At 42.3% G+C, this 14,050-nt stretch overlaps 2 protein-coding genes and 1 pseudogene across 3 annotated transcripts in view; 2 read left to right on the forward strand and 1 right to left on the reverse strand.

Annotated features, from left to right (window-relative positions):
• Txndc16 (thioredoxin domain containing 16) overlaps positions 1-7,955 on the reverse strand; it is a 75,024-nt gene extending 67,069 nt beyond the window's left edge. Inside the window, exons 1-4 of one of the 2 annotated variants that reach the window (XM_031361193.1) lie at positions 7,887-7,955; positions 7,505-7,555; positions 3,150-3,179; positions 1,590-1,828 (exon numbers count right to left, since the gene is read on the reverse strand). In XM_031361193.1, the coding sequence (XP_031217053.1) occupies positions 1,590-1,749 (160 nt within the window). In that variant the 5' untranslated portion in view covers positions 1,750-1,828; positions 3,150-3,179; positions 7,505-7,555; positions 7,887-7,955. Of the gene's footprint in view, positions 1-1,589; positions 1,829-3,149; positions 3,180-7,504; positions 7,556-7,752 lie in introns of both variants that reach the window. The other variant, XM_031361191.1, reaches the window with a different exon arrangement.
• LOC116085120 lies at positions 208-1,038 on the forward strand (annotated as a pseudogene).
• A 313-nt stretch (positions 7,956-8,268) lies between the features above and the next one.
• Gpr137c (G protein-coupled receptor 137C) overlaps positions 8,269-14,050 on the forward strand; it is a 70,703-nt gene continuing 64,921 nt past the window's right edge. Inside the window, exon 1 of the mRNA XM_031361137.1 lies at positions 8,269-8,988. Within this exon, the coding sequence (XP_031216997.1) occupies positions 8,563-8,988 (426 nt within the window). The 5' untranslated portion in view covers positions 8,269-8,562. The remainder of the gene's footprint in view (positions 8,989-14,050) is intronic.

Here is a 14,050-nt window from a genome sequence, read left to right on the forward strand (position 1 = left end):
CCCCAGCACAGATACACCACCATGAGATGGATTGTGTATATCAGGTAGGCCAGTACAGGAACCAGATCCATACCAAGTTTTGGGAAGTGATCAGCAATGAGCTGCTGGAGGCTACCTGGATGACTCGTGCTGTAGCTGGAGAAGATTAGAGTCCACTACAATGACTCATGCTCTTAGAAGTGTATGCCCTGGGATGCCCAAGTGGCTATGGAGCCCAGCACCATAGACAATGTGAGGTCTTAGCCTTTGGGGCTCTCTTCTGGCCTGACAACTTCATCTTCACTGGGACAATTGAGCCAAGGGCCACTACAGAGCAGTATGAGCACTGTAACTGCCTGTAGGGCTTCTAACTCATGGACTCACTGGGCAGAGCATGGGCTCAGGCATAGGCACACTGCTCATCAGCAAGATCTGAGAGGAGTATCCAAATTGCACCATGAACATCTTCGGAATCATGTGGTCACCTAAGGTCGAAGACACCATGGTGGAGCCCTACAACAACACGCCACTGGTAAACTCGCTAGTGGGGAGCACTGATGAGACCTGGTGCATCAACAACTGGGCCCTCTACCACATCACTTCCACAGGCTCAAGCTAAGCACAGCCACCTATGGGAACCTCAACCACCCAGTATCTGCCACCAGGAGCAGTGTCACTACATCTCTACATGTCCATGTCCCCACCCTGGTCAGCTCAACACCAACTTATGCAAGCTGGTCATGAACGTGGTGCTGTTCCCACGCCTGCACTTCTTCAAACCCACTTCAACCCCTTCACACCCAGGGCCGCCAGCAGGACCGTGCCCTGACAGTGCCCAAGCTCACACAACAGATGTTCAAAGCCAAGCACATGATGGCCATCTGTGACCCAGGCCACAGTTGCTACCTGACCTTTGCCACCATCTTCAGGAGCCCCATGTCCATTAAGGAGGAGGACGAGCAGATGCTGGCCATCCAGAACAAGATACTATGTACACAGCATACTTATACACACATACAAAACTTTCAAACTGACTTTAAAATACCAAATCACAGATAAAATTAAACAGTGCCTAGAGAAGGGAACTCGCTTTGGTAATTCCAATACAATTGTACTGTTATTGACATGAAGGCTTAAATGAAACAGTCACAATCACGTTCAATAGTCGTGTTAATTAGCTCAGTATAATTAATGATGCAGCCAAAGCAGAATATAGAACAGCTAAGTCATCGCTAAAACTACATATCCAGCTTTTATAAAACTGCTCAAACAGCTACATGCTAAAGAACAGAATAAGGAAACATACTCCAGAAATGATTGCATGAAATTCAAATGGTTTGTCAGTAACCCTGAAGTAGCGTTTTCTACGAATACGCAATATGCAAACCCATTTAATCCTCACACTGAGTTTAGAAGACACTCACTACTGTATCACAGCAGGTGAGGAAAGCAGCAGAGAGCTAAGGTGCCTGCATCATGCAAGCAGGCAAACCACAGGAAGAGCATTACAGCACATACGGTTATAACTGACAGAAAGTTCCCTCCGAGTGTACTGACTACAGCAAAGGACGTATCTCAAGAGTCATGAAAGAACTTTCAGAGATACTTACCAACTTGGCAAAAATAAGCTAATGAGGCTTTTCCTGGCTGCAGTGTGCTGAAATACTGCTGAGGACTCAGTTCTGGGAGAGAGTCTTCAGTTGACTTGTAAAAACTGCACATCAAAACCAATGCAACACCAGCTCTAAATACACTGAAGCCAGAAGACATCGTGAGCTGTGCCTGGATATGCGTGCCAGGAGACTTGTCTGTTTTCTTCACTGCTGTGTTCTACTGCCTGACGCGATACCTGGCACAGAGCAGCAGATCAACAAGTTCTGTTAGACTAAATTCATTAACTATAAAGACACCAAATGAACAGTTAAATCACTGCATGGCTTGATTTTACTAGAACTTTATTTCCTTCTAGTGAGAAAGAAATTCTGAGGGGGAATTACATGTAAGAACACTGAATTGAAAATACTTTTGTTTCATTTTACATTTTCACAGTGCTGGGGACTGTTTAAGAAAGTTTAAGGAAGTTTAGGGATAGTTTAAGGAAGTACTGTACCACTAAGCTAAGTATATTCCCAGGCCTTGGAGAGGGCTGGGTGTACATCCATGCTATTGTTGTTGTTGATTCTGTATTCTGTTTGGTGGGTTGAGACAAGATTCTAGTCTGAAGGCCCAGCTCACCTCAAACTTATAACACCCCTGTTTGCTGCCTTTTGAAAGCTTGGATTACAGTCATTTAGTACCATACTCAACTTAATTTTTGATGTCTGCAAAAGAAATCAAAGATATCTGCAAAAAGCTTATTAAGTTTCTCATCTTTACTAAAATTCTTAAACATTCTAAAATTAATTTAAAGTATTATCCAATCCTTTATTATTTCCTGTGCTAAAGAATGAACTCAAAGCCTTGCACAAACCAGGCGAGTACTCTACCACTGATCTTTAGGCCAGCCATCTTCTTACCTTCTTAAGTCAAGGTATGACTCAGCTGTCCAAGCTGGCCTTGAATTTATGATCTTTGTGCTCCAGCCTGCTGAGTAGCTTGGAGTATAGGCCTATACCACCAAGCCCGGCTCAACCCATTTTTAAAATTGGACATTTTGTTTGACCCATTTACAGCTAATGTACAACAAATGCTCCAGCAACTGCTGAACACCGTTTGGTTGGGAACAAGACATGCAAAGCCTACCATGGGTTGACTACCTTTTAAATCTCCTGCAGGAGATCTACTCACACTGTGCAAGAACATTCACTCTGAACAGAAGCCTACTTTAATGCTTAGGACATTCTGCTTCACACTGGCTGCACACTGCAATCGTAACTGGCTACTCACTGGTACTTTCTGACCCGGTCTGATCTAGCCATCCATTCTTCTGTCACCTTCCTCCTTGGTGTGCTTAGCACTAGCACGTCCTTCTTGGCCTGCTCTCAGATTTGTCTGTTATTTTGCAGTTTTCAATTTTTTTTTTAACATCTCTGGGAGTTTTTCTACACTATCAAAGTTTAAATGAAGATAGCTTAGGCAAGCAATTTACCACAGACATACATCCTCAGCCCCTAGGGAAATTAGGATAACATAAAAAATACTATATTTATAAAAAGCATAAGTACACTCACGGGTATAGGTGAGAATTTTCATCTTTTAATCTGAAATAGGACAAGATATATAGATAAATATAGATATATTCCTAAGAGTAAGGGCAGTTTTTCAACAAAGAGTAAGATGGCAACTTTATAAAGAAAACATAAAGCACTGGCTATACGCTCCATTCATCTAAGATGATCAATGAGACATTTCTCCCTAGAGAGCAGGTGTTCTTGAAAAATAAAAGAATGAAACTAATGATTCATGTATTACTTAATACTTCTGAAATTCATTATACCAAGTAACTATCACTGAACAAATTTGCCTTCAGTTTTTAATCCTGAGTTTTGTTTAAAAGCCAAAAGTAAAATAAGAAATGGCAGCTGTATGTCTCCTGAGAAGTAGAGGCTCACAGCCATCCATTGGACTGAGTACAGGGTCCCCAATGAAGGAGTTAGAGAAAGGACCCAAGGAGCTGAAGGGTTTGCAGCCCCTTAGGATGAACAACAATATGAACTAACTAGTACCCTCAGAGCTCCCAGGGACTCAACCACCAACCAAGGAGTACACATGGTGGGACTTATGGCTCCAGCAGCATATGTATAGTAGAGGATGGCCAAGTCAGTCATCAATGGGAGGAGAGGCCCTTGGCCCTGTGAAGGTTCTGTGCCCCAGTGTAGGGGAATGCCAGGGCCAATAAGTGGGAGAGGGCAGGGTGGCAGGCATGGGGAGGGGGGAGGCAACAGGGGTTTGTTCTTGTTGTTTTTTGGGTTTTTTTGTTTTGTTTTGTTTTGTTTTGTTTTGAGGGGAAACTGGAAAAGGAGAAATCATATGATATGTAAATAAAGAAAATATCTAATAAAAAAACGGCAGCTGTAAAGGGTATATAAAAATGTAATCTCAACGATACATCATTAAGAGGTATCCTTAAAATTAAAATTGATTATACATTCTAACCATTAAAAGCAACCTATTTCAGGGTTGCTTTATTGGTGCAAGTGTTTTAAAATAGGTCATTGACTACTTTCTTTGTATTCTGGAGGAAATTACATGTATTTCTGTGGCTAAGGGAATAACTGCAGCGCATTCATTACTATATGAAATAACAATAACCTAATTAAACAGCAAAGTATTAGGTTAAATCACAACTGAAAGACCAATCATCAATTATTTCCTTGTCTTGAGGCTACAATTCAATTACTTTAGACTAAATTGGACGTCAGAGTTGGCACGCTGCTCCTCTTCCCACGGTGTGCTTTGCAGCTCCAAAGGTTTGACTTTAGCGATCTTCTGTGTGACTGGACAGGTGAGACTACACCAGTTAGGGGCCAGGGGCAGGAATGCATCAGTCATCCCACAATCATTCCACCATTGAAAATATTAGACTAAAAAAAAATACTTAGAAGCATAGAGAACGTGGAGTCCACTAGAACTAAAACTGTAATAACCAAGGTTGAATGGATAAAGAGACACAAAGGGAGAAAGTGAAAGGTGAGACGCTGACAGAGGCTAAATATATTTCACAACACCAAAAGCCAAAGTTATTGGAAATAGTTAAGTCTGTGCCAAAACACATGAATACAAATTGAGAGCAGTTATCTCTGAAGAAAAAAACTGAGACAAGAATAAGTATCAAGGCAACTTTTGAAGCCCACAAAGCCATTCCTTTTTTCCCTTTCCTCAGCTTTTTCAGATATGGGCTCAGTGTGGAGCCTAGCTTGGCTTCATGGTGATTCTCTTGCCTCAGACTCCAGAATGCTAAGATTACAGTAGGAGCTGTAATCATGCCTGGCTAGTATCACTTCCTTAAAGAAGTCATCTCACTTTTATTTTAAAAGTTATTATTTATATTCTTTGTTCTTCAACTTTTACAATCTTTCACCTTTTTTTGCATGTAAATAAGTCTGCCACATCTTCCACTATTACTCAAATCTACCCCATCTGGCTACAAAAAAAAATGGACAAACCCATGCGTGGAAAATAAAAAGTATTTGCTCAGAGCTTGCCTTCCTTATACAAGGATCTTTAAATGAAAGGCCAGAGAATGTGGGAAAGAATATCAGCATGCATAGAGTAAAAACAAAGATATAGAAAATTGTAGTAGAAAAATTACTTTTCTCTCCAGTAACTAGAAAAGGTATGAAAAAGCAGTGCTCAATGCTTCAAATTCTACACACCTACACAAATTGATGAGAACCATGGGAGAAATGTGGCCTGGCTCTCTGGGTGTGGCAGATCCTGGGTTCAGTACTCTTTATGGGTGTAAGGCAGGCTTCACTGAGCTTCCTCATTCCACCTGTGCTGAAGTTGTTTATGATACCTTGTGACTTCAATGTGGGGCAAGCAGGGTGGGTATCAGTCAACAATTTCAACAGCCAGAATATGGCAAGTACTTTATTTCCAGAAATGTTAAAATTGGTAGATACTGTGTCCATAGGAATGCAGCACAAAGAACCCTTAGCTAATATGTCATGAGTTCAAGGAAGACTTGTAAAATGTTTGATCGAGATTTGAGGACCTACTTCTGAAGCGTAAACTAGTCTATGTTCATTGGTACACAAGCTAGAAAGGAGCAGCTGCCTTAACAAAAACTCTAAAGTAGGGTTGGAGAGATGGCTCAGTGGTTAAGAGCATTGACTGCTCTTCCAAAAGGTCCTGAGTTCAATTCCCAGCAACCACATGGTGGCTCACAACCATCTGTGATGGAGATCCAATGCCCTCTTCTCAAGACAGCAGCAGTGTACTCACATACATGAAATAAATAAATAAATCTTTAAAAAAAAATAAAAGAGGAGGAAAAGGAGGCTGGTCCTCTTTTAGAAAAAAAGTCGTTTAAAAAAAAAAACTCTAAAGTACTAGCTAGGAGGTACAGACCTCAAAACTGGTCTGGGCACCACAAGAAAAGGGTTATCTAACATTGATAATCAATAAATGAGCCACCTCAAGTTGATAAAACTGTTGCTACAGCAATTTGGAGATGATACACACCTAAGGAGTCTACAATGAGTGTATAGCAGAGTTCTTACAGTTAATGAACTTATTTTAAGTACTAAGAGGCTTGCAAACAGAAGATTCATACTGTATAGTAGCTGCTGTTGGTTGTATTTAATAAGGTATGCAAAAACCGATTCTGGGAAGCAGCAGCAAAGACAGGCAATGTGCAAACATAAAACGTAACTTACACCCAAACTACTCCTTGTTCACAGCAACATGCTGACCAAACCACCTCAGCCTCAAAACAAAAGGCCATATACTCCAAAACCAGTTTGAGATGCTGCCAAGGTAATGATAAAACTGGCAGGACCTGTCACAGGACAAAGCCAAAGACCATGGAGAACCAAGCTCTAGGGCATGCTAATCACTACCGAATAGCTGCTGCGTGCTCAAGTTCTCTGAAGAAACTGCATCTGTATAAAGACCCTGCAGCATGCTTGACCTGTGCTGAGGAGAACAGCATGAAAGACAGACCATCGTCAAACAAGAACCAAAAACCGTCCTGCACTGCCCCTTCTTCTTTCAGTCAACGCTGACTATCCACATGTGTATCTGGCTGAACATCTGTAATATAGCCTCCATCAACTATAAAGCTTATGAGAAAAAGACAACATCTAAATGCTGGGGATTCTCCCGCCTCATTATAGTTTACCTGATGAGCCTACCATTGAATAAACACAGACTTATGGCTTTCTTTTCATTTTATCATTATTGTACATGTATGTGCATGAGGATGGTAATACTATCTGGTGCCTGGCAAACTACTAGCCCCGAAGGAGTACAGAACAGATCTTAAGCCCCTGTGTAACATGTACTTGGTGGTGTAGGATTGGGAAACAGCAGTCTTTTTAGTTAGAACATAGGAAAGGGGGTATTTAGGAAGGGCTGGATATTGGCTGCTCCAGCAAATATGCTGTCTACAAAACACTGAATCTGAGGTGAGATGTTCACTCTGAGAACACAGGATTCCCTCTTAATCTTGCATTACTTTGGCTGATTCTCTACTAAATACAAAAAACAAAACAAAAAAAAAAAAAAACTAACAAACTTCATGCAGTAGCCCAGTATACAATCGTTTCTCACTCATTTAAAGCAAAAATATACCTCTTATTTTGTGCCTCTCGGGCTCAGATGAGAATAGCACCACCACTTGCTCCTACACACAAGACTAACAAGCAGACTATCACACTAACTCTTCCATTCTGAACAATCACCAAATTTTTGCTGCGTTCCCCGGTCCCCATCCCCCAACCCCCGCGCCCACCCCAGCTCTCTAAATTGCAAGTTTCAAAGAATCACCTTCCCCTTGCAGAAGGCCTTAACATTCATCTGATCCCAGTACCACTATCCTTAAAGTACCTCTTCCCAAGAGATGAAAGGGTTGACTACTTACAATTTCCGCTCGCTCTTTGCTTCATTCGCTTCCCTCGCCCCGTGTTTCCTCCTGCTCAGAAAAAGAAAAGGAGAAAGAAAGAAAAAAAATGAAGAAATCAAAATCAGCTTCGTTCGGTGCCCCCAGAAACAGGTGAATCAGAATCAGAAGCCGGAGCTCCGCAAGCAGCCTGGCTAGAGGATCACTGCCGAGTGCTGACGCGCGTGCAATCCTGCAGGCAAAGTCTCGAGGCCCGCGCTGCTACCCACCTGCCTGAGATCCTCGTGCGGTGAAAATGTAAGGTTTCTGAGGCCAGCACTTCCCTCCCATCTGGGTAGAGATGGTGACAGAAGGCGGGGCAGGGGCTGGTCCCCTCGGCGGCTAGCAAAGCGACTACGCCTACCTGAGAACGCTCACCGCCCACGGCCGCCGCTGCCTCCGCAAAATCAGTCTCTAGAGCGGAAAAAAAAAAAAAACCGAGGCTCCGCCTGCTCCTCGTGCTCCTTACGTAAGAGATCCCCCAACCAATGGAAGGCTAGCGGGGCGGAGCCAGAACAGCCCCAGGTGACAGAATCTGGGGTCCTCCCGCCGGCGCGAGGAAGTCTTGCAGTTGCTGGGCCAATCAGCGGCGTGGGTGGGGAGAGGGGCGGGGGAGAAAAGAGGGGAAAGCAGGAGACCAATCAGATCCAAGACCTCTGGAGTGACAGGTTCGGAGGCCTGTGATATTCCGAGTGAGGCACCCAGAGGGCGCGCCCGCCCGGGCCAATCGCCGGCAGCTCACAGTGCGGAGCGAGAGCCTCAAAAGCTCGGGTTTCTCAGCTGATTGTCTCCAGCCGAGAGTTGTTTTCTGCGGCGGCTTGGGAGCCGAGCCGCGGGCAGGAGGAGACGAGCCCCCCGGGGGGAAGGGAGAGGGGGAGGCAGGCGGGCCCGAGGGCAGCCGCGGCCGTCGCGCGGGGCTGCGACTCCTGTCACGGCGCTGCCCGGCCCGGGGCGGCAGGCTGGGGCGGGCGGGAGGTCCGGGGGGCGCTCGGGCCGCTTCCTTCCCGCGCTCGCTCCCTCCCTGCTGCTCGCGTCCCCTCATGAGGGTGTCAGCGCCGGGGCCGGCGGCCGCCGCGGTCCCCACGGCCGGCCGCGAACCCTCGACGCCCGGCGGGGGCGCCGTCGCGGCCTCGGGCGCCGCGGTCCCCGGGTCGGTGCAGCTGGCGCTGAGCGTGCTGCACGCGCTGCTCTACGCCGCGCTCTTCGCCTTTGCCTACCTGCAGCTGTGGCGGCTGCTCCTGTACCGCGAGCGGCGGCTCAGTTACCAGAGCCTCTGCCTCTTCCTGTGTCTCGCGTGGGCAGCGCTCAGGACCACGCTCTTCTCGGCCGCCTTCTCCCTCAGCGGCTCTCTGCCCCTGCTGCGGCCACCCTCTCGCCTGCAATTCTTCCCGCACTGGCTGCTCTACTGCTTCCCCTCCTGCCTACAGTTCTCCACGCTCTGTCTCCTCAACCTCTACCTGGCAGAGGTAAGGCGGGAGGACCGGCGAGCGGGGGAGCGGGGCCGCCGGGATCCACTCCTGCCGAGACTGAGAGGGGGTCGGGGCGGGGGAGGTGGCCGGAGAGCAGTCTAGGGACACTGAGACGCTCCTGTCTTTCCCTCTCCCTCAACTTAAGCCGCGGATGGACTCGGTGCCTGAGGGGGTTGGAGAAGTGAGAGGGAGACAGAGTATGCGTGCCCCGGCAACTTGAGGCAGTGGGACACCCTTTGTTCAGTATCCCAGACCTCCACGTAAGGCGTCGGGTAGCGACCACGGAAAAGCATCGTAAGAAGTAGCAGCTCCGGTAGCTCTGTCGGGGCTGGACCGGTTTGAGGGAGGTTGGATGCTGAAGTAGAGGCAGCTCTGCTGAAGCTGGACCGCTGCCAGCCATTACGTCACCAGGCAGAGCAGTTCCTCCGCTATTGTTGCTGCGTTTCTTTTATTAGAAGCTTGTATTCTTCCCCCCCCCCCTCCCCGCATCTCCTTTACCGTGGCTCGATACACCTTACACAAATTCTGATCGATCGCTTCCCCGACGGGGTGAACGATCAATAACCAATGCTGCGGGACAGTCGAAGGACCTCCATAAAAGCCCTTAGTGTTTGTCCCAGTTGCTGCTTGCTTTGGCGATTTAGGCGGTCTCTTACAGCGCAGCCCTTTGTGGGGCGGAGGGGAGGGGGGGAGCTAATTAGGAGAGAAGATACAAGCTTAACCTGTGCCTGTTGCAGAAACAAACCACGGAACTGGGTTTTTTATTTATTTTTTTTTTTTTTTGGTTTTTTGTTTTTTGTTTTTCAACAACTTGCTTAATAGCTAGAGTCTAATCACACCCCCTTTACGAGGAATAGCTTGTTGGATTGCATTGTTCTGCAGCACTTTGGTATTTGACCCATTTCAGACAGGTCGGGGGTATAAGGTTGTCAATCATGTCTATCAGTGGTATTTATGCCTTATTATTTTCAGATCTCCCCCCCAAAGTCTTCCTTTCCCTCAAAATAAGAGCTTAGGAGAGGAGAAAAAAGGTGACATCATACACTTAATACTGACTAATATAGAACGGTATTGGTCTATGCAGCTAATCCTCTCAAAGGCTTTTGGAGGTGATGAGAATTAACACAGTTCCAAGGAAAAGTAACCCAAAAAGGCACTTTTGGATCAGATTAGGTGTTTATTTTCCTACATAAACCAAATCTTTTTCCCCCTTAATAAATAGGAAAACAGAAAGCATCATTTTTAAAATCACAATTTAATTTCAGCTATATACAATTATTATATATACAAGCTATATCAAATAAAAGCAATTATTAAGTACCAAAACCAAACTTTATTTTTATTCTCTATCAACATAATACCACTAAAACCTCATAATACCATAAAATTCAAACCCTTAAGAAGCAGAAGTGAAAAGCATATGCAATTGTAAATCAAATAAACATGCTACAATGGTTTCATATTTGGGGATCATCTGGTTCCTTAAGCTATTATAACACTTATTTATAGATAAATTGATATTGAGTTCTTACTGACACTTCTGATAGTACATTAGTAATTTATCATCACTGAAGCCATACTTTAACCTCAGATACAGTTAATCTATTTGAAAATGATTAAAAGTCAGTTTGCTCAGAGCATCAGATACCATGGGTATTGTCACACACACCCCCCCATATGTCTTTAATTAAATTATATAGCAATTCCTTGGACCTTGCTAACACTACCCTTTCACTTGAGATGTAACACATAACCAGAAAGTGTACAGTCTTAAACATTCAGCTAGGTAAGTTTTATGTATGTATACATCCAAGTTACCAATACCCCAAGTAAGATCTTGGATGCCTTAAGGGTTCACTTGTATCTTCTACCAGCCAGCACCTCTCACTCAAAGGGAAATAAAGTGGCCAAATCATAATAGAAAAAATATCAAGTCTATTTAAGCACAAAATTCTAAAAAGTATTTATAGAACAAAAAAAAAAATAAAGATTATCTAGATAAAATTTTCACATATTTTATCACTGATATTCCAAGTAAGAAAACATTAAAGTCTGAAAGTCTTGTTAAATGAATCACTTGTTTGTGTGATATACTTTTTTGGAAAAAAACTCTTACCCTAGAAAATACAATTTTCAAAATACTGTACTAAAGCTTTTTTGTTTGATTGGTTGCTTCTTAGTATCTTTTGGAAAGAGCTTATGTGTTGTTTGCCTTTTAAAATAAAACTAAAAAATTTAAGACATATAATAATACTTGAATAAACATCCTTTTTTTGAAAACCTGCTTTATAATAGACATTTGAATCAGAATTTATTTCCCAGTTCATAGATATCTATACTTAAAAGAGTATTTGAAGACAAGTGTAATGGTATATGCCTATAATCCCAGCATTTGGGAGGGAGAGGCTAGAAGAATGCCATGATTTTGAAGTTAGCCTAAACTACATAGTTCTAAGACAATATGGCCTATATAACAACTGAATTTAAAAGGTGAATATGTCAGCACACATTTGCAATCATTGCACCTAGATGACAGAAGCAGGAGGATCTCTAGTTACACACTGTAGTACTCTGCCTCAAAAAAAAAGTAAGAAAAGAGTGAATTTGTGTTTTGAGGCAGGCTCTCTATGTACTGGCCTTGAACTCTCCATCCTCCTGCTTCAGCCTTCCAAATGCTAGGAAACATAGATGTATACCACCATGCCCAGCTCTGAATGACAATTTTTAAGTAACAATTCCAAGTAACTGGAAGTATTTTTTCCATTGATCATTCTGAATTAGTAAAGTTTTTCTCTGAGAGAAGTTGTTTCTTCATTTCAATTTTTTGTTTTGTTTTCAGATGGGCTTGCTAGTTAGCTCAGACTGGCCTGGAATTTGCTGTGTAGCCCAAGATGCTATTAAACTTAAAACTCACATTGCCTCAGCATCCCAAGTGATGGAATTGTGGGCATTGCTGCCATACCCAGCTTTTGGATTCCTCATACTATAGAAAAGTTGTAGAGAAAGTTTGTTGACCAAAACAAAACTATTATTTAATTTTTGTCCCAAAGTATTGTCTTTATTGTCTCATATTAAATACTAGTTCCATTTTAATTTTAAAATATTTGTTGTGTTCATGTCTCATGAATTAAAAACATTCAAACTTTCCATTATAAAGGACCATGGATCAGGCCAGAAGATATGCCCCATCAGTTAAGAGCACTTGCTGCTCTCACAGAAGACAGTCCAGTGCCCAGTACCTGCCTGTGGTACCTTACAACTGTAACTGTAGGTACCAGCATACCTACATTCACGTGTACATTCCCCCTCACAGATACATAGTTTAAAAATAGAATATCAGATCATTATAAACATAGAAAACAACATTTATTACTTTGAACATATTTTATGGTGACTCTTCCAAAACACATGGTTTTTAAAAGTTAAGAACAGTGTAAATCACTCATTCTTCTGGTTTACACCTGAATGGAATTGAGCTAAATGTATTTCTTCCTGGCTTTTCATATTTCTGGTTTTTGGAATGGAAAAAAAGTACAATAACCTAAAAACAGATATTGAAATTTTTCTGACAGTATCAGTAGAGCATGACCTTTTCTAGATAAAATTTTGTACTCTTATATTTTCCCTAGTGAAGATTTCAGTCTTTAAATAGATTGTTCTGATCCTATCCTCATTAGGACATACAAAAAGACAGCATAAGAGTTAATATACTATCTTTGGGGCACTGTGATACATGTCAAAATAAATGAGTTCATCTTTGAGGTTCATATTGACATTTTTCCTTCCAGTTTCTGTAATATAAATGCTGCTTGCTTAATCAGTATAAAATGCAATGACTTGATTCTAATGCTAAAAGTGCTACAACATTATATTTAAATTTTTAACTTCATGAATGCTGTTGTTGCTTCTTCAAATGAAGGTACTATTCTAGTTGTCAATGACACTTTAAATAAATGTAACTCAGTTGTCAGGTATCTTGGTTTGTTATATTATTTCCCACAAATATATTTTTACCACCTAAAATGGAAACTCCTAAAAACAAGTTATTTTATCATATTTTTGTCTCACGGCAACCACAACTACTATGAATATATTATTGAATATAAAAGTTAAATTCTAGGAAACATAATATGTACAGTTACTTTATTTTGATGAGTGTCGAGGTAAATATGTATGGGTTGTCCATAGTCTTTATATTTTGTGCTTAAAGATTATATAAGTTATGAATGCATAGATTATCTTGGCTTAAATAGAGAAAAAAGTTAATTACTCCTGGTAAAATATTACTAACAAAGCTTCTAAGATATAGTAACTGAAAAACCTACAAAATAAATATCTTACATCACAAGTTACTGTTCAATGGAAATGGCTTAGTTCAGTGTTTGACTATCTGCAAGGAATATAAACTACTTTTGTCTAAACCTACTCAACTACCTTTTACCCACTAACTTGATCCTACTTTTTCTACGACTAAGCCTATAGTTTTTTACTGAAGGCAGGATCAGATTTTTAATGGATTTAATATTTTCAAAGCATTTTAGAACATCATTACTGTGAGAATCTAATGATCAACAAAGCTGATCATGTGAATACAAGTGCCCAGGGAGGCAAGAAGAGGACATTGGCTCCCTGGAACTTGAGTTCCAGACAGTTGTTAGCTACCTGATGTGGGTGCTAGGAACTTGGGTCCTCTGAAACAGCAACAAGTGCCTAACTGCTAAGCCATCTCTCCATCCCTAGAAAATAAAATCATTAAAAGAAAATCCAATGGGGGCTGGAGAGATGGCTCAGTGGTTAAGAGCACTCTTCCAAAGGACACAGGTTCAATTCCCAGCACCCATATAGCAGTACATGACTGTAATTCCAGGTCCAGAAGATCTGACACCTTCACACAGACATACACGGAAGCAGAACACCAATGTACATAAAATTTTTTAAAAAATTAAAACTATGTTGGGGGTCCTAGCAACTACAATAAAACAAAAAGGAGAAATAATTTCAGTATTTAGAAAAAGAAAGTAAAATTGTATTTGTAAATGACATAATTGCTGAGGTCAAA

The sequence above is a fragment of the Mastomys coucha genome, unplaced genomic scaffold (genome assembly GCF_008632895.1).
Source record: "Mastomys coucha isolate ucsf_1 unplaced genomic scaffold, UCSF_Mcou_1 pScaffold9, whole genome shotgun sequence".
Taxonomy (NCBI): domain Eukaryota; kingdom Metazoa; phylum Chordata; class Mammalia; order Rodentia; family Muridae; genus Mastomys; species Mastomys coucha.